Source organism: Myotis lucifugus, unplaced genomic scaffold, assembly GCF_000147115.1.
Source record: "Myotis lucifugus unplaced genomic scaffold, Myoluc2.0 scaffold_56, whole genome shotgun sequence".
Lineage (NCBI taxonomy): Eukaryota > Metazoa > Chordata > Mammalia > Chiroptera > Vespertilionidae > Myotis > Myotis lucifugus.
The window spans coordinates 2,113,707-2,134,151 of NW_005871104.1; the positions used below are offsets into that span (position 1 = coordinate 2,113,707).

The following is a 20,445-nucleotide window of genomic DNA, read 5'->3' on the forward strand; positions in this document are numbered from 1 at the left end:
AGTATAAAATAAGTAAACAAGATGACTTCAGTTTGTTCAAAATGCTGTGAAGGAAATAAATAGAGGGGATTGATATTGGTGATGCTGTTACTAGTAGGTAAGGTGGTTACAAAGGCTTCTGGTTGAAGAGTTTATTAAATTCAACTGAAACATGAAAAACATGGAGTGACTCAATTAATGCTTGACCTATGCTCTTTTTATTTCTGAAGGTGAAGCCCCACCTGCCATCCAGTTGCCCACACCTGCAGTCCAGCGTCTAAGCCCCATCACACTTTTCCAGCCTGCTGTCTCCAGTACTGCCCAGGTGGCCGTTCAGGCTCCAAATCTGCCCCTCCGCCCAGCACTCTCACCCCAGCGCTTTGCTGGGCCCTCCCAAACGGACACTCATCAGCTGCATTCTGGAGCCAGTCACTCTGTAAAGAGACCTACACCTGTCTCTCCGGAGAGCACCAATAGGATTTCAACTAGTGCAAGTACTGCCCATGCCAGATTTGCAGCCTCGCCCATCCAACCTCCCAAGGAGTATCCAAGCGTTTCCACTTGTCCCAGAGGTGCTCCAATCCCGCAGGCTCCTCCTCTTCCACACTCACACGTCTACCAGACCCCACCCCTTGGCCATCCAGCCACACTATTTGGGACACCACCTCGATTCTCTTTTCATCATCCTTACTTCCTGCCTGGACCTCACTACTTCCCATCAAGGTAAAGGAACTTTTATTTCTTTTCACCTACAAATACATCTAATGAATTTTCACCTCTGAAGGAATCTCTTTTTTACTGAAAAAGGGACTTCCTCATTTCTGCTTGGAATCTAATTTAGATTAGAGGCTGAATAAGGGCCAAGCAGTTAACATAAATACATGAAGGGGGCTAAATGAGGACGGGGAGGGGTGGGGGGAGGGGAGCCAAAGAGAGTACATGCCCCATCTAATAGGGCAACTGCTTCAGCTCTAGCCAACTGTTGCCACATGAAATATGGGTGCCAATGTTGCCAGATCTGATTTTTCATGAGAAAATAGTTATAAGGGACCTTGAGATTATTTAGTCAATCCCCCTTACTGTATAGACCTGTGTTTCTCAAATGTTATATGTATATGAATCACACGTGATCTTGTTAAAATGCAAATTCTGAGTCGGTAGGTCTGGTGTATTTCATTTAAGAATGTCAAAGCAGTACGTCAGCTATAAACAAACTGCATATATTTTTCCAAAAGAGAAGACCAGCCTTGTAAATTATATTGTTTGCTTTTCTAACTTCTACCTGTATGTATATGATGATAATTTCCCCAAGGAAATGGATAATCTTATTTATGCTTGTTTAGATAGCATATTTCAGTAAAATCCAGCCTGGCTAAATAACAAACTTAATTGAGCCCCCCTCAATTTTCTTATTGTCTCTGCTCCCAACTGATAAGAGAATCTTCTATAAAGAATATTCTCCCCTAATCTAATCCATTCATGTGTGGAATTATTCAATCATTTCAATACCATATTTGAAATGACATTTGATATACATATCAACTATATAAATATATATCAAATATAAATATTTTCCAGAAGTCTATTTTGCCCTATATATCTGAAGTAAAAATCAAAGAGGTTAGCCAGTATAACCAAGAAGTTATTGTATAAAACACATGGACTCAGAAGTACTGATCCCTAGCTCTGAGAACTAACATCTTTCTCCCTTCAAATCTTAACCATCTTCATACTGTGCTTATTGAAACAATCTCTTCCTGTACTACATTAATTTCTTAGTTTAGTTCTTTTTTTTAATCCCTTTCACCTCTTCTTTCTCCTCCTTGCAGTATTTATAGTTTTACAAAGAGATATCTAGGATATTTTCATGTTGGCCATTGAGTAAATAAGTGTATTTAAAAGTTTATTGAAAGTATGTATATAGAAAGGATGTAAAAGACAAATGGGAATTTGTTAGCTTAAAATACATAGAAAATATAATCATATATATTTATGCATATATATTGTATTCACATACATACATACATATACATGTATGGGAAGGTAAGTCCAAAGAATTCCCAGGTTTATGAGAATATATAGAATCTTAACTGTAAAATTTCAAAACAACATATCAAGGTTAAAATAAATTATCCTTTACCTTTGGGTTATAAGCCTATTTAAGAATTTGATTGAAGTTGTGGACCATTTCCCATAATAATGCACATCTACAGACATATACAATGTTTTTCATAAATCTTATGGAGGAGGAAATTTAAAGGCCTCAAACAAATATGTTAGGCTAAGCTAACATGGAATACCTTCTGCTGTAACTATCTAGAAATATGAAATTTAAATGTTAACAACTTAATACCCAGCTGAACTTATCGTTTCCTTTGCTGTGTGGAAGTTTTTTAGTTTGATATAGGGACATGTGCTTATTTTTGCTTTTGGTGTCAAATTCAAAATATCATCGCTAAGGCCAATGTGAAGGAGCTATGTTTCCTTCTTAGAGTTTTATGTTCTTATGTTCAAGTCTTTAACCCATTTTGAGTTGATTTTTGTGTTAGCATATAATAGAGGGGGTCCAGTTTCATTCTTTTGCATGTGACAATCTAGTTTTTCATTTATTGAAGATATTATTTTCCCCCATATATTCTTGGCTCCTTTGTCATAAGTTAATTGATCATATATATGTGGGCTTATATCTGGGTTCTCTATTTTATTCCATTGACCTATGTGTCTATTTAATGACAATAGCATACTGTTTTGATTATGTAGCTTTGTAATATAATTTTAAACCAGGGAATATAATGCCTCCAGATTTGTTGCTCTTTCTCAAGTTGCTTTGGCTATTTGGGGTCTTTTGTGATTCCATACAAATTTTAGAATTGTTTGCTCTATATCTTTAAAAAATGCCATTGGAAGTTTGATAGTCATTGCATTGAATCTGTAGATTGCGTTGGATAGTGTGGAAATTTTAACAATATTATTTATTCCAATCTATGAACATGCAATATTTTTCCATTTATTTGTGTTTTCTTCTATCTCTTTCATTAGTGTCTCATAGTTTTCAGTGTTTTGGTCTTTTTCCTCCTTGGTTAAATTTATTCTTAGGTATTTTATCCTTTTTGATGCATTTATAGGTGGGATTATTTTCTTAAATTTTCTGAGATTTTGTTGTTAGTATATAGAAACACAACTGGTTTTTTGCTTATTGATTCTGTATCCTGCACATTTATTGAATTAATTGATTAGTTCCAATGGTTTTTTGGTGGAATCTTTAGGGGTTTCTATATATAATGTCATGTACTAATAGAGATAGTTTTATGGTTTTTTCTTGCCTAATTGCTCTTGCTATGACTTCTAATACTATGTTGAAAAAAGTGGCAAGAGTGGGTATCTTTGTCTTGTTTCAGCTTTTCAATGTTATCTGTGAATACTTAACTTTAAATAATGGATAGAAAACTATACATCCAAAAATGGGATGAAGATCAGTAAGGAACTAGAAGCCTGTACAATACTTTGAACCAAGTAGATCTAAATATATACATATAAAATACTTCAACAACAAAATATATATTTTTCTCAAATGCACATGATATATTCTGTAGGATAGACCATATGTTAGATCACACGGTAAGTCTCAAAAACTTTAAAAGATTGAAATCATACATAGTTTCTTATTTAGTTATGATGGAATAAAACTAGTAACCAATAACAGAAAGAAAATTGGAAAATTTACAAGTATATGGAAATTAAACAACACAGTCTTAAACAACCAATGGTCAAATAAGCCATCATGAAGGGAATTTAAAAAATACTTTGAGAAGAATGACAATGAAAATACAACATACAAAAACTTAAGGGATTTTATAGTGAAAGCAGTGCTGATAGAGAAGTTTATAACTGCAATGGCCTATATTTAAAAGGAAAGATCTCGCCTGACCGGTGTGGTTCAGTGGTTGAGCTTCCACCTATGAACCAGGAGGCCACGCTTGGATTCCCAGTCAGGGCACATACCTGGGTAGTGGGCTCAATCCCTGGTGGAGGGCATGCAGGAGGCAGCCAATCAATGATTCTCTTTCATCATTGATATTTCTATCTCTCTCTTTGTCTCCCTTTCTCTCTCTCTAAAATCAATAAAAACATATTTTTTTTTAAAAAAAAAGAAAGATCTCATGCTGAAACCGGTTTGGCTTAGTGGATAGAGCATCGGCCTGCGGAGGTCCCGGGTTCAATTCCAGGCAAGGGCATGTACCTGGGTTGCGGGCACATCCCCAGTAGGGGATGTGCAGGAGGCAGCTGATTGATGTTTCTCTCTCATTGATGTTTCTGGCTCTCTATCTCTCTCTCTTCCTCTCTGTAAAGAATCAATAAAATATATTTTTAAAAAAATATCTCAAATCAACAACCTAACTTTACACCTTAAGGAACTGAAAAAAGAAGAGCAAAGAAAACCCAAAGCTGGCAGAAGGAAGGAAATAATAATGATCTGAGATAAATGCAATAAAGGATAGAAAAACAATAGAGAATTTCATAAAATAGAGGAATAAAAGTCAACAAAAGTTGGTCTTTTGAAAAGATCAATAAAATTGACAAAACTTTTAGCTAGACTAAGAATAAAAGAAAGAAGACATATAGCCCTGGCCAAGTAGCTCAGTTGGTTAGAGTGTCATTCCTATATGCCAAGATTGTGGGTTTGATCTCAGGTCAGGGCACATACAGGGATCAACCAATGAATGCATAAATAAGTGGAACAATAAATTGATATTTTTCTCTCTCCTCTCTCCTTCTTCTCTCTCTCTTTCTCTCTCTCTCTCTTCCCCTCTCTTCCTTCCTCTCTCTTTAAAGTTAATAAATAAAAATTGTTTAAAAAGAAAGAAGACAAATTATGAAAATCATATATGAAATTGGTTACATTACTTCTGACCTTACAGGTATAAAAATGATTATAGAAGAATACAGTGAATAATTGTACATCAACTAATTAGGCAACAAAATTGAAATGGACAAATACATGAATTGCCAAAACTGACTTAAGAAGAAACAGAAAATCTGATCAGACTGTATCAAGATATTGAATCAGAAATCAAAAACCTCCCAACAAAGAAAAGCCCTGGACTAGATTGCTTCACTAGTGAATTCTACCAAACATTTAAAGAGGAATTAACATCATTGCTCTCAAACTCTTATAAAAAGTATAAGAGGGAACACTTCTAAGGCCAACATTACTCTGTTACTAAAGCCAAAGATCTCACAAGAAAGAAAATTACAGACCAATGTATCCTATGAATATAGATGTAAAATATACTAAAAAATACTAGCACCTTGAATCTAGCAGCATAGTAAAGGATTGAAAATCAGGAACAAGTGGAACTTACCCCAGGAATGTATGTGTGGCTCAACATTTGAAAATAACTATCACAACAGACTTCATTAATAGAGCGAAGGAACAAAACCACCAGATCATTTCAACTGATGCAGAAAAAAACATTTGATAAAATCCAACACCTTTTTATGACAAAAATCAGTTCCTAATTTCAAACTTATTCAGCAAACTAGGAATATAAGGGAACTTCCTCAACATAATAGAGGACATTTATCAAAAGCCCACACTTAGCCCTAGCCGGTTTGGCTCAGTGGATAGAGCGTCGGCCTGCAGACTCAAGGGTCCCAGGTTCGATTCCGGTCAAGGGCATGTACCTTGGTGGTGGGCACTTCCCCAGTGGGGAGTGTGCAGGAGGCAGCTGATCGATGTTTCTAACTCTCCCTTTTGGGGAAAGTGTCTTAAGTATTTTAAAGCGGATTATAGACATCATAGAATCTCACCTGTAAATATATCAGTATGTATATTTACTAGTTAAGGATTTTAAAAAATGATCTCATACTATTTTCATACCAAAAAAATTAATAATTCCTTATTGTTTAATTTTCCTCCATTGTCTCAGAACTGTCTTTTCACAATTGGTTTGTCTAAAACAAGATCCAAGCAAGGAATACACATGGGATGTAATTATGTCTCTTAAGCCTCTTTTATGTACAATAGTACTTACTTTTTTTTTTTAATACCATGTGTTTATTGAAGAAATAAGAAATTACCCACATTCTGAATTTGACTTATTACATCCTTGGGTATTGTTTAACATGTTTCCCTATCACCCATTTTTCCTATAAAATGGTAGTTATATCTTGTAACGGGATTAGATTCGGGTTCAGTTTTTTGGTGTTTTTGTTTGTTTGTTTGTTTGTTTGTTTGTTTGTTTGTTTTTGCAATGATACCTCATAGGTGGTGCTTTGTACTTTGTATTGTATCACATTAAGAGGTACATAAAGTTTTTATTTGTGATGTTAGAATGATCTGTAGGTTCAGGTACTGTCAACCTGATCATAAATTTCCCCACCTAAAGCAGTGTTTCAAATATTCTCTTCTGTACAGTAGTATCACTTGAAGGTCTCAGACCAAACAAATCAGAATCTTTTGGGGTTAAGAACCTGGGCAGCAGTGTTCTTTCAAAGTTTCTGTATGTAATTCTAATGGTCACTTAAGGTTGAGAAATGCCCGCATAATTATTTTAGTAGCTAAGATGATTGTTACCTTAGACACATGAGATTTTCTGATTTGATACTCCATTCATTAACTGGAATTCTTTTATGAAGAAAAGCTTTCCCTCATCAACTATTTATTACTTCGAAATTTGGAAGGGCAGGATCAACTCTTGATTCTTGCCACATATCAATGATGCTTGTTTTGTTTTGGGAATATCATTATGAACATTTTCTATATTTGACATGTTTTAAGACTTTGCAGTCATTATTTATTTATATCTTTTGATGCTCAAATTTTCCCATTTTTTGTCCAGTTGGCTTTGTTCCTGTGTCCTTGATCTTTGATTTGATAGCTTTTTTGCTCTCTGGCACAAAGACTTATGTGGTACCTTATTTATACCAGACCTGGAATCAACCATTTTACCCAGGTGTCCAAGTTTCTTTTACTGAAAGTGATATTTAGAAATATCAATTTGGGCAATAGGCATGCTTATTGCTACTGAATTAACAGGGTATCTAGATCTTTTCAGTAAAAATATGTATTTTTCTGAAAAAATTTGAGTTTACATTGATATTTCCAGAATAAATGTAATATTGTAGAGTTTCTCATGAAGTTCTTTGATTTTATGTGCCTAGTATCTTTCCCCCCTGAAAATCTTGGTTCCTAATGATAATAAAATCATTACTTATTTGCTTTATCCTACCAAACATGTTTTTTCTGATATACATACACATATATACACGAAAAGAGTATATTTCAAAACAGTATCAATAGTTTCAAAGCAGTGATACCATAATAAAATTATTGAATGCAGTTTAAGATTTATTTTTCTTCATGGTTATATTTTACCAGGAAGGTACAATGCAAATATCAGATTTAAATTATCTTGAAATAGCTTTTCTCTGTATATTTAAGACACCTACAGCTTGATGTAAACTTTGTATATTTGCTTTCAATTTTTAGGGACTATTTTTTAAAAACTAAATTTGTTTAAAATTATATAAAATATTTATATAGTTTCAAAATCAGAATTTTCAGATTTGCCTTTAAAAAAAAATCAGGTTTTTTTGCCCTTTAAACCCCATAATACAAGGTACATTTTGAGAAATCTGGCTTCCCTTCTTGTCTCCTTTCCTCTTTCTTCTCTCCTCCTATAGGTAACCATTTTAATTAGATTTTATTTTATCTTTACATTCTTTCTTTTTGAAAATAAAAGCAAAGTGTACATGTATGTGTATATTTAGCAATACATTATTAAATACAACTTCTTTTAAAGCTAATCTTACGTTGAAAGTGTTTCTGGTTTCCAAAGTACTCAATATACATTGAGTGCTCCCAAGTTCCTTATGATAGACCTTTTAAATTGGCAAAACAGGCAATATTACCCCTATTTTATATAAGGAGGCCCTATGGCCCAGATAACTTAAGATTTAACATTACCACATATGTAAGTGGCACAGCTAGAACTAGTGCCCAAGTAGTGTGCTGTGGTGGTTAGGATAACAAGTTCTGCCTGATTCTATTTTACTGGTTACTAATTATATGTCTTTGAGAAAGTTGCTTAATCTCTTTAAGACCCCGTTCCCTTATCTGTAAAGTGGAGATATTACAGTATCTATATCATAGAGTGGATCCAAGGAATATTTAAGATAAAATATATACTCCTTAGCCACTGTTTAGAAAACATAATAAATGCTTATTAGATGCTGACTAATATTATTATTCTGATAATTCTGTTTGATGCTTTTCTCACTATACCATGATGCTTCTAGTTAATCATTTTCATCTATATAACCTTCTAGGATTATCCTTGTCTTAATATTTTTTATTCTCTGAATATAACACTAACTATTTTTTAAAAATACCAATATAGCCATGTGTTGTTTGCATTTCAGACTTCAGCACATGCCTAGTATACACCTAGATTTTAGGCCTATTTTAAACAAATTCTCCATCAAGCCCTGCATAGTATCTTGCCTATATTAGTCCAGGAAAAAAGTAGTGGTTGAATTGTTTTTACTGATGTGAATGCTTGGTGGAGGAGGTAGCTTTGAGCACCCCCTGAAGTATCATGGATGGAGTGACCCTAAGGTGGAACGGGTACAAGAGCTAAGTCATAGTAGCTGGAAGCACAATTGTTCAGGACATATGCACTGAATTAAAAATGCCTGAATGAGATTGTGGCAGTAGGAATGGAAACCTGAAGCATTTTAGAAACTTGGCCTCATATTTGTGGTATTTAACAAGGTCCCTAGTACTTGGAGATTTGGGGCGTGAGACACCAAACCCCTGAATATAACCATATTTTTCAAGAGTTTGAGATGATAGTCTAGTATGTTGATCATACTTATGATTTTAAAGGGAAGGAAACAAAGTTTACTTTTTTTTTTTTTTTAATGTGGGAGCATGAAATAAAACACCCACCTTCTCATAGGTTTTGCTGAGATCATTATGTTTACATTATCTGTCACTAGATGGAGTCCATGAGCCCAGGGAAGTCTTGGTTGGACTTTTCTATATACCTCTTCCTGCAATTCCTGGATTCCTGTTCTGTGCCTTTGAAAGGGAGAAAAGATACTTTTTTAAAAAAAGTATTTTTTTGACAAATGGATTGAATGGTAGAATTTTTATATTTGCCTTTAAAAAATTATCAGTGTTTTGCCTTTTAAAAAATCATCAAAATAATTTTTTCCAATTCTTCACATTCCTGCCCTCCAATTTTTTTTTTTTTTGGAAAAGATCTTTAAAACCACAATTTAATATCAGTTCTAAATATTTCTGGTGTTAACTGTTCTCTTTTTAAAAATACATTTGTATTGATTTCAGAGAGGAGGGGAGAGGGAGGGAGAGAGACAGAAACATCAATGATGAGAGAGAATCATTAATCCGCTGCCTCCTGCATGTCCCACACAAGGAATCGAGCCCACAACCCAGGCATGTGCCCTGACTGGGAATCGAATCATGACTTTCTGGTTCATAGTTTGGTGCTCAACCACTGAGCTTTGTTTTAAATATTCATAAGACATTGAAGCTTGCAACAGACTAATGTATTTCAGAAGGAAGGGAGAGGGGCAGGAAGTGATCAACCAAAGAACTTGTATGAATATATATATAGCCCATGGACAGACAATAGTGTGGGGAAGGCCTGGGGAGGAAATGGGAACGGGGAGGAGAGGGTCAATGGGGGTGGAGGGGAAGAAAGGGGACATCTGTAATACTTTCAACAATAAAGATAAATTTAAAAAAATTCATAAGAACAATTATTGCACTGCTTACTAAGTGTCAGTTTTTAAAACAGCACAGCACATACCTGTATTTCCAAAACCTTAAATGGTGTCAGGCAACATGAGAGAAAGGACCAGATAAGTAATTTTTCTTTATCAAGGCTGTCATAAAGAAGCCGAAGGCTGATGATAGATAATAGTCTAGTGCCGTGGTCGGCAAACTGCGGCTCGCGAGCCACATGCGGCTCTTTGGCCCCTTGAGTGTGGCTCTTCCTAAGCCTTAGGAGTACCCTAATTAAGTTAATAACAATGTACCTACCTATATAGTTTAAGTTTAAAAAATTTGGCTCTCAAAAGAAATTTCGATCGTTGTACTGTTGATACTTGGCTCTGTTGACTGATGAGTTTGCCGACCACTGGTCTAGTGAGTCACCTGCTTATTACTTTGCCATTTGTTTTCTGTCAGGGCTAAGCAGTAGTAAAAGAGCAAATGAATACATGACCTGGTAGCAGAAAGTTATCTTGGGAACCTTCCAGAGGATGCAGTTAAACTTGATCAATTAGTCTATATGCGAGACAACATGTAGGCAAGGCATGATCTAATTCCTTTTTTGTCTTTCTGCTGCAGCACGTGTCCCTATAGTCGGCCTCCCTTTGGCTATGGAAATTTTCCAAGTTCAATGCCAGAATGCCTTGGTTATTATGAAGACAGGTACCAAAAACATGAGGCTATGTTTTCAGCTTTAAATAGAGACTATCCTTTCAGAGACTACCCAGAGGAACGCACACACAGTGAAGATTCTCGGAGTTGTGAGAGCATGGATGGGACCTCTTACTATAATAGTCACAGTCACAGTGGGGAAGAATTCCTAAATCCCATGCCTCAGCTCGACATCGGCGTCTTGGAGAATGTCTTAACAGCTCCTACATCAACTCCGTCTAGCATCCAGCAAGTCAATGTCACTGATAGTGATGAGGAGAAAGAAGAAAAAGTGCTTAGGAATTTATAATTTTAAAACAAATATGCACAGAAAATAAACATTTCTTAAAATATATTCTGGGTCAGTTGGTGTGAGAGAAAAAAGCCTAGAATGCTTTGTTGAGAGTTTTCAGCCATGATTTGAGGAGTCAAACCAAATGCAATTTATGCCTTCATAACATTTTTATTAGTGAAACTGGAGTCCTGATGTTTCATCATATGAATATTTAAGATACAAAATAGTTTATTTTTATGGAAGAAATTTGCATCAACATATATTTTCATCACTTTATCTTGGAATGTGCAAAATACCAAATCTTCACAATTATATGTGAGGGAAAAAGGAGTATGACATGACAAGTGTGATTTGTATTTTATTTCAGGATACATTATTTATTTTTCTTATATGATTTTTTGTTTTGTCTTTATGTAATATTTATGGATGTCAATTTTAATGTAACATTTTGAAAATATTTTGATAACTTATTAGTGAATTGGGACTGTTACTAAATTTAATTTATACTGATAACCAATTATAACTTTCAAATGTGTTTTAATGTCACCTGGGTAATTCCTTCAGCTAAATTAGTCATTTCTGTTTCTAAACATTTTCATCATCTTTTTTGGATATCTTTTTCCATTTGGTATTCATTGTTCTACTTTTGTTATAATTAAATAAATGTAGATGAAATTGTTCTTGTTGATGTTTCTGTTTGGGGGATAGAACTAAGCAAAATGAGTACTCTTCAAATGAGGATGGTTCCCATACCATATAGATAATTGCTTTTACTTTATAGCCTCCAGAATTATAGATTCTATTAGCTCAAATGAGATCCAAAACTCTATTAACAAAGATGCTGTGCACATATTCCAATGCCATTTCCAAACTCTTTATACACGTATACATGTGACTTAAGCACTCCTCAAAGTGGAAGGGCTCTTCCAGATTTGGTTCAAGCAGCTGTCTTTAAAACCATGGCATTCATGTAGGAGCACGTTGGAATTTGTTTAATTCACAAAGAGCAAAAAAATCCTACTTGCAATGTGACTTCTTGGTAAGTGCCCACTTATGGATGGAGAGAACCTTTTTAGAAGATCAGATCACCAGAGATGGGATCATCTACATGACACAGTGAATTGATGACCAGAAATAAACATAAACCTACCCTCAATGATCTGTATAACATGCAAATTGGGATCTTGTTACTTAGACCTGCTTGGAAATTGTGTATGGAAACCTGTTCTAAGCTTTTAACGTCTTCCTTTGCAAAATCTGTAGTATTTGTTTGTTATTGTAATACATTTCATCAGCCCTATACTTAATTGTACCTAATATTTCCTCTTCTCAATAAAAATTTTATTTTTATATCTTATATTCTTAAATTACTTTGTGCAATGTCATTTCAATGTGGTTAAAGAGCAAACTTGAATATTTTGATAGAGAGCAAATGTAACTTGACATCAGAACTAGAGCAACGTTTGTCTTCACACTTGCTGTCTACACCATAAAGGAAAAATGTATTCAACAAATTTGACCCCTTCTCATTTTAATAGCACTTTAGTGACTAAATTGGCTTTTGATCACAGACCTATTCTTAAGACAATTTGGTTAGGGGCATCCCTGTATAAGGAATGATATTATAGAACATGGTTCAGTGTTTCCTAACTAGTCTTCAGGCTAGCCCTGCACCACCAATTTCAAACCCAGCTTTCTTTTTAATGTCTGTTATGGCGTGGCAACTCTTTAATCTTCCTCCTCTTCCTCAGTGCTGGGATCAGAAGTCAGAAGTTTCAATTGTTTATAGACCCACCGTATAATTTGGGCTGGGAAATATGGGCAACTCTTATGTTGAAAAGCACCCCATTGCAGATCAGCAAGCCTAACTACAAATGCCCCTATCTGCTCATCTATAGTTCCTCAAACCACTGTTGGCTCTGACTAGAGGTCCATAGTCTAAACAAAGCCCTGCCCCATTGGGCCCTAATTCATCTGCTTCTCCAAGTCATCAAAGTGAAATTCTCTAACCTTAAGGCCACAATCACTTTCATTGCCTTGTTTGTTCTTTTTTAAAATTATTTTTTAAATTTTTGTTTAAAAAAAATCTTAATTGCTGAGATTATTACAGATGTCCCTCTTTTTTCTCCCCATTGCCCCCCTCCACCCTGTTCCCACCCCACCCCAGGCCTTTGCCATCCTATTGTCTGTGTCCATAGGTAATGTATATATGAATATAAAATCTTTGTTTAACCTCTTCCCACCTCCCCCATCCCCCCTTCCCTCTGAGAATCATCAGTCTCTTCTATTTCCATGACTGATTCCATTTTATTCACCAGTTTATTCTGTTCATTAGATTTCTTGTTTATTTTGATTTTTAGATTCAATTGTTGATAAGTATGTATTTGTTGCTATTTTGTTTATATTTTATATCTTTTTCTTTTTCTTCTTCTTCCTCTTCTTAAAGAATACCCTTCAACAACATTTCATATAATACTGGTTTGGTGTTGATGAACTCCTTTAGCTCTTTCTTATCTGTGAAGCTCTTTATCTGACCTTCAATTCTAAATGATAGCTTTGCTGGGTAGAGTAATCTTGGTTGTAGGTCCTTGCTATTCATCACTTTGAATATTTCTTGCCACTCCCTTTTGGCCTACATAGCTTCTATTGAAAAATCAGCTGACAGTTGTATGGACATTCCCTAGTAGGTAACTAACTTCTTTCCTCTTGCTGCTTTTAAGATTCTCTCTTTGTCTTTAGCCCATGGCGTTTAAATTATGTTGTGTCTTGGTGTGGCCCTCTTTGAGTTCCTCTTGTTTGGGACTCTCTGTGCTTCCTGGACTTGTAAGTCTATTTCTTTCACCAGGTAGGGGAAGTTTTCTGTCATTATTTCTGCAAATAGGTTTTCCAAATGTTGCTCTCTTCTTCTAGCACCCCCATAATGTGAGTGTTGGTACACTTGAAGTTGTCCCAGAGGCTCCTTACACTATCTTCACATTTTTTAATTCTTTTTTCTGTTTGCTCTTCTGGTTGGGTGTTTTTTGCTTCCTCATATTTCAAATCATTGATTTGATTCTCAGAATCCTCTACTCTACTGTTGAATTCCTATATATTAATATTTCAGTCAGTGTATGCTTAATTTCTGACTGGTCCTTTTCTATTTTTTGGAGGTTTCTAGAAGATTCTTGAGTAATCTTATAACCTTAAAACTGTATTTATTTCTATGTATTGATAGAGCTGCTATGTCTCCTTGACTTGGTAGAGTGGCCTTGTGTAGTAGGTGTTCTGTAGGGCCCAGTGGCTCAGCCTCCCCAGTCACCTGAGCTGGGAGCTCTAGGTGCAACCCTTTGTGGGCTGTGAGCACAGTCTTGATGTAGTTGAGGCTTGATTGCTGTTGGTGTTACTGGGAGGAATTGACCTCCAGGCCAATTGGCTGTGAGGACCAGCTGCAACTACAGTGGGAGAGCTGCTGTGCAGGAGACACCCCTATGAAGCAGGATTTGGTTCAGTGGGGCTTTGGTGCTCACTGAGTCTGCCCCTTCAGTGTGTCACTTATGGATGTGCAGAGTTGTAATCTGGTATGGTCTGACACTGACCACTGGGTACACTGGCTCTTGGGTCTCCAGGAAGGTGCAAAGTCAGCCACTGCCTGGGACCACCCAGCAGGAGTGACAGAGAGATCTTCAGATTCCTCCTCTTTGTATCAGGTTTGGAAGTGCCCAGATGAGGCCCAGCTATGAAGCAAAGCAGGCTGGTGCTGTTGCCGCATCTTGGGCCTTTTATAGATAGGTTTGGAGCTCCCTGACCCAGATGCAGCTTGTTTGAGAGATTTAAGCCTGATCAAGGACAGGTCATTAATTTGCAAAACCCTCTGCACACAGCTTGGTTAGGGTTGTAAATTGGATGAGGCGGGGTCTTAGGGAATCACCAGGTAGGAGCAAACAGAAATGGCTGCTAGTAAGCTGTTAGGTCTCAGTACAGGAACAATGATCCCTGTGAGCTCTTCTGTCTGGGAGAAAGTTGCCCCCAAGTTCCTGCCCTGATGCCAAATGATGCAATTCCTCTTCGTATGTGTCTGTATCCGCCAGAGCCTCACCCTGGTGCTGGAACTCAGAGGAAGCAGGACCTTGTAAGTTCAGTTCTTGGTGTCGGCCTTTTAAGAGGAACAGCTGGGTCTCCAGCAGCATCTGTATCACTGAGCCCCCAATTTACACTGGTTTTTATAACCCATAGTTCTTACTTCTTTTCCCAGCTCTGGGACCCTGGGCTGGGGATCTGGTGTGGGTCTGGGACCTTTTGCTCCTCTGGGCCACCTCCGCAGAGATGATCTCCTGATTAAAATAGCGGCACATGTGGTGCCAGACCAGCCCGTTCTGCGCCTCTGCACCTCCTAGCAGTCTCAGTGGGCTTTCTTTACTTCTCTAGTTGTAGGACTTCCCTTCAGCTAGCTTTTTAGTGGTCTGGTTGATGATTGTTGTGTATTGTAGTTGTAATTTTGATGTGGTTGTGGGAGGTGGTGAGTACAGGAGTTTACCTACACCACCATCTTCAAGATCTGCCTTGTTTGTTCTTATTATTAATTGGAAGCTAATGATGTTTGTAATAAGAATAGGCTCCTTTAAATGTGTGTTTAAATGTCAATATGTTTAGAATGTCAAACTAATCTGTGCTCTGGCTATTTGCAAGTAAAAACTGTTTTCATTGCCAATAGACTAGAAATAAATTCAGTCCCAACTTTTGCATAGAGTAGCTGGCTTATCAAATTTAAAGGCAAGAGCAGTGTTTTTCTAAGTGTATTAGTTGGAACCAAAGCTTTTTAGGTATTCTGACAATATTTGGTCAAATAAGCTCAGGAAACACATGCCAGGCCCATCTGGAACAGTATCAGTTATCTCTGTAAAGGTTCTCGAAAGTCTCATGCTGGAGAAACATGGCGAGCTCTGCATATTGCAGCACTCCCCAAACTTACTTACCTTGAGACCCCTTTTTTACTTTGAACATAATGTTTACTAACATCTCACAAGTCCACTTTGGCAAAGACTGATTACTATTAGATCTGGTGGCTTTGCTTTTTAGCTGTTAACTTCACACATGGTTTTGTGTATTGATCTTCTTAAATCTTTTACCGAGAGAAGCTGGTGGCCAAATATAATGGGTTTTGCACTAACCGTCTGATAGTATGAAAAAAATGAAGAGCTGAAACGAATAGTTGCAAATGATCATTGTTTACTAAATTGACTTTTTCATGAAAGTTGATATTGCACCCGGATTTCAAGTGGGCAAATGTGTTAAGTTCCCATGCAAGCATACTTTTCACAGTGTAAACCAGCTGTTAGTACAATTACTCCTGAGCCAAAAATATAAGCTACTTTTGAACATTGAACTGATTTTGAAATGGAATTCTGGGGAATTTGAATTACGATATTTTAAAGAAGTATAATTTTAATGTGGGCAGGGTAATTCTCAAAATTTTGTTCCACTTTTTGGAATAGACTGCTGAGGCACATCCTTTTTTAGCTTTCTGAATCATCTTTTCAGGATTTTAGAAAAATTCCAAAGGCTTTACAACAAAACTAAAATTAAATGTAGAAGGGTTTACTTTCTATCCAATTGTACTTGGTAAAAAAAATCCATATCTTCTAGACAGATTTAATCTTTATTTCTGCGTTCTCCTTTCTAATTGCCTGGTCCAAACCTACATGTCTCCTTTCTGATGTTGAAACACACACAAATCTTGGTAAACTTCTCACTAAGTGGGGAAGCTTGTAGGAGACACGGGAAGATGAAGAGTGCTATTTATTTGCTACACCTTTGTGTCTCTGACCCTTATCTGAAACCACTTCAGGGAAATGTTTTCTAAAAATAATGAATAGCGTCTTATATATGTTCTTTTTCAAAGGAAGATCTTCAAAAAGCCAAGTGTTTGCCTGTGTTCCCTGAGACACTGTCTGGGAGGCTAACAACCGTTTCTAGAGAATGTCTTTTCTTCTAAGCTATACGTTATTACATAAGTCATAGGCTGCCCCAGTTTGCCCAGTACTGAGGGGCAGGGTGTCCAGGGACATGGGACTGTTCAGTGCTGAAACAGGGAAACTCCCGGGTAAATTGAGATAAGCTAGTCACTTTATTCAAGGAATAAAATGAGTGTAAAGTCATCCAGAGGGCTGGCTTGCACAGATTGTGCTATCCAGATGTAGAGTTTTAAATTGCCATGCTTCATTCAAAAAGGCAGAGTTTAGCTAAATTTGTGTCAGGCCTATTACAAAGGCATGGGGTATGTTTCAGGATGGGGTCTGTATGAGAACTGGAGATATGTTAACTGTGAATACCAAGGGTGCTTTTATCAGCTTCATGTTTACTTGGGTGACTAAAAGAAAAAGATCAAAGTGGTACCTTTTAGTGATATTTTATTTTATAAACCAGGGAAAGAGAGAGAGACATGATGAGTTTTTTGTGTGTTTTTTTTAAATTTTTTAAAACATTTTTTTTTTTTTTTAATTTCGGAGAGGGAAAGAGAGAAACACCAATGATGAGAGAGAATCATTGATTGGCTGCCTCCTGTACGTCCCCTACTGGGGATCAAGCCTGTAACCTAGGCATGTGCCCTTAACCAGAATCGAACCTGGGACCCTTCAGTCTGCAGGCTGACGCTCTATCCACTGAGCCAAAGGGCAAGACATGATGAGTTTTGATGTCATTTGAGAGGTCATTTTAGATCTGAGCACTGATTGGCTAGGAAGGCAGGCCCATTCTAGATGGAACTTTGGGTCAAAATATGAAGAATGAGGAATTGAGCGTGTGGGAAGAAAAGTCCCTTCAGCAGGAAGGGACACCAATCCCACTTTCTGGACAGTCTTTGCTTTGTAACTTCCCTTGCCTATTGCTACTCATTCTTCATATCTCAGCTTAGAGCAGTGGTTCTCAACCTTGGCTTCACATTAGAATCACCTGGGAAGCTTTTTAAAATCCTGATTTCTGGGCCTCATCCTCTGGAAATTCTGTTTCTTTGTTATGGGGTGGAGCCCCAGAAATCAGGATTTTAAAAAGATTCCCAGGTGATTCTAATGTGCAGCCAAGGTTGAGAACTACTGGCTTAGAGCTATGCCAGATGTCTCCCAATGGCTGCTTTCCTTTTCTGTTTTCAGTGATAGAACCCTATATTTTCAACTGTGCTTTATTTGAAGCAGGGTGTGGCCTAGGAACCTATGTTCCAGACTATAAGATGTCAAGGGAAGATTCATGTGCAACTTCCAGGAAATGGCCTTTAAGGGAGAGATTGTGTCCTTCGCTCTTTTGTCCTTCCAGCTGGTAGGAATATGGGAGTGATGGCCGGAATCTGAGCAACCACCTTGGACCACATAAGCCCATGCCTAGGGTGGTAGAAAACCAGAAAGGAATCTAGAGCACAATACCAGCATGGATTAGTTTCCTTAGGCCTTTATACGAGAAAAATTAATTTCTATCTGTTTAAACCAACTTTGTGTTTTCTGTTTCATGCAGCTGAATCAAATTCTAACATATCCAGAATCCTTCCCCTCCAGACAGTTTTCTCTGAAACTCAGACTAAGTTAGTTGTTCCTGCTTTATATTCCCACATCATTTTTATTTGTATCGCCTGCTAGATTCTAAGTCTCTGGAGGGCCAGCTAGGGCAAATATCCTAGAAACTAAAAAACTAAACATATGGTGACCAGTAGAATAACAGGCACAGTCCTGCAGTCTCATCCTCAGTGATCAACAGCCTCAGCGGAATTCAGAGGCTGGCTGACAAGTGGTGCTTATCATATCTGGTAGCCCATCAGAATTACCAGGGAACCTTAAAAAACATTCTGGACCTCCAGATGTCAAATATTTAAGGATGGGAGCTGGGAGTCTGCATCTTTTAAGGCTCCCCAGGTGATTATGAAGCCCACTAGACAATGATTCACAAAATGGCATTTGGGAGCTATGGCACAGGGCCAAGATGTTCTTCCCACCAACACCCCACATTCATATTCTCATTCTCCCTCTCCCTCTCCCTCTCCCTCTCCCTCTCCCTCTCCCTCTCCCTCTCCCTCTCCCTCTCCCTCTCCCTCTCTCCTCCACATCACTTTAAGAGCCAGTATTTGAAAGCTTTTCCAAACTCATACTTAATGCAACTGTTAAACTCTCTTTAACTTGAAAGTGGCTGCCAATACATAGATAAAGGGGTGGAGAGGGCTTGAATAGGAGGTTTTTTTACACTAATATAAATATAAGCACAGAAATAATTTTATTTTTCAAAGCACTTATCACCATCTGTAATTATCTTGTTTGTTTCCTTGTTTATTTTCTCCTCACCAACCCCCACTGCTTGAAGCTCCCAGAGAGTAAGAGCATTGTCTTTCTCGCTCGATGCATTATCCTTAACACCTAGCACTGTGCCTATAATATGTTACATACTTAATAATATTTGTTGGATTAACTGATAGGAGTTACACTTTATTGAGCACCTACTATGTACCACTGTATCTGGTATTTTATGTGAGAAACGGGGTACAGACTCCCTTTGGCCTGAGGAGATGGTCCAAAGCACTGATGAATCTAGAAGCACTTGTACAGTGTCTTCCTGAGAAGGCAGCAGCACAGGCGGGCGACTTTATGGAGCTGGGTAGAAGCAGCGTAAGCACACCACCTCTGCTCCTGATGCCCCAGCCTTGGGCAGGGCCACACCTTGTAACAAATGGATAGATGTCAGAGAAGACCCGGAAGTCGGTAAAGATGCCAAACAAGACGATAATAGAGGCTACTGATTCAGGACACAATTCAGCTGCCCTGAGAGGAACTCTGGAGTCAGCCTTTGTAACAGTCCAGCTTTGGTTAGCTTATCAACCCTGGATGGAGCTAAAGCCACCACTCCACCACTCCATCAAAAACAAGTCTGAACAAGCCGGGCACTGTCCGTCAGATACCCAGGCATTTTTGACGGTTCAGTTCTGAGCACCAGCCAAATGTAAATTGAGAACTCCAAGTCATCCATCATGCTTTAGCCACGCGTGAGGCTAATGCCTCATCTTTTAGAGGCACACAAAGGGCCATTTGAGGAGGAAAGTCCCACCAAATCCCGCTGAAACACACAGCCCACATTCGGATCATCTTTCTGAACAGCGTCTTGGTTTGGAAGGCACAGCTGCTGCTGAGATCCCTGAATACAGCCTGCTGTTCTCTGTGGAAGCTGGGGTAGATTAGGGTGGTGAACTTGATATACAGGAAAGCCCTCCAGACTGCCCCTTCCTCCAAATAGCCAGGCTGCTTAGAGCCAAAGCGTTTGCCAAAGTATCCCTGTCTGCTTGCCAGTGGGCAAAGTTGGGTGGTAGTTGAACTCGTATGACTTTAGGAATGTCAGCACCCCTCTCCGGGGGCCTCGTCCCATCGAATCAGGAATAGAAAGGACTCTACTTCATACTGGAAAGTCCCCTCGGGAATGGGCGCCCAGACTTTCTGCTTCCTGGGAGCGTGATGATTAGAAGAAGTGACCTTCTCTGACTCTGACCTCAGAAGTGTGGTTTATAGAGACTTCCATGAAACATGAGACATGGACCAAGAACAAAACTGAAATCAGGTTTAGGCCGCTAACAGCTGTGGTATTTAGAATGGTTTCAGCATGAAGAAATTTGAGTAACAGCTGCAGATTTACTCCTTGTTCTCGGTACGGGAGGTGATGGGTGAAAATACAATGGAGACACAACTGCAGGGCTATTTTCTCCTTCTGAAATCCCAAG

At 37.8% G+C, this 20,445-nt stretch overlaps 1 protein-coding gene across 2 annotated transcripts in view; it reads left to right on the forward strand.

The window, feature by feature from the left end:
- The window catches only part of SOX30 (SRY-box 30), a 19,766-nt gene extending 8,359 nt beyond the window's left edge, over positions 1-11,407 (forward strand). The window contains exons 4-5 of one of the 2 annotated variants that reach the window (XM_006089076.3): positions 210-702; positions 10,361-11,407. In XM_006089076.3, the coding sequence (XP_006089138.1) occupies positions 210-702; positions 10,361-10,742 (875 nt within the window). In that variant the 3' untranslated portion in view covers positions 10,743-11,407. The remainder of the gene's footprint in view (positions 1-209; positions 703-10,360) is intronic. The other variant, XM_006089077.2, reaches the window with a different exon arrangement.
- The last annotated feature ends 9,038 nt before the right edge of the window (positions 11,408-20,445 follow it).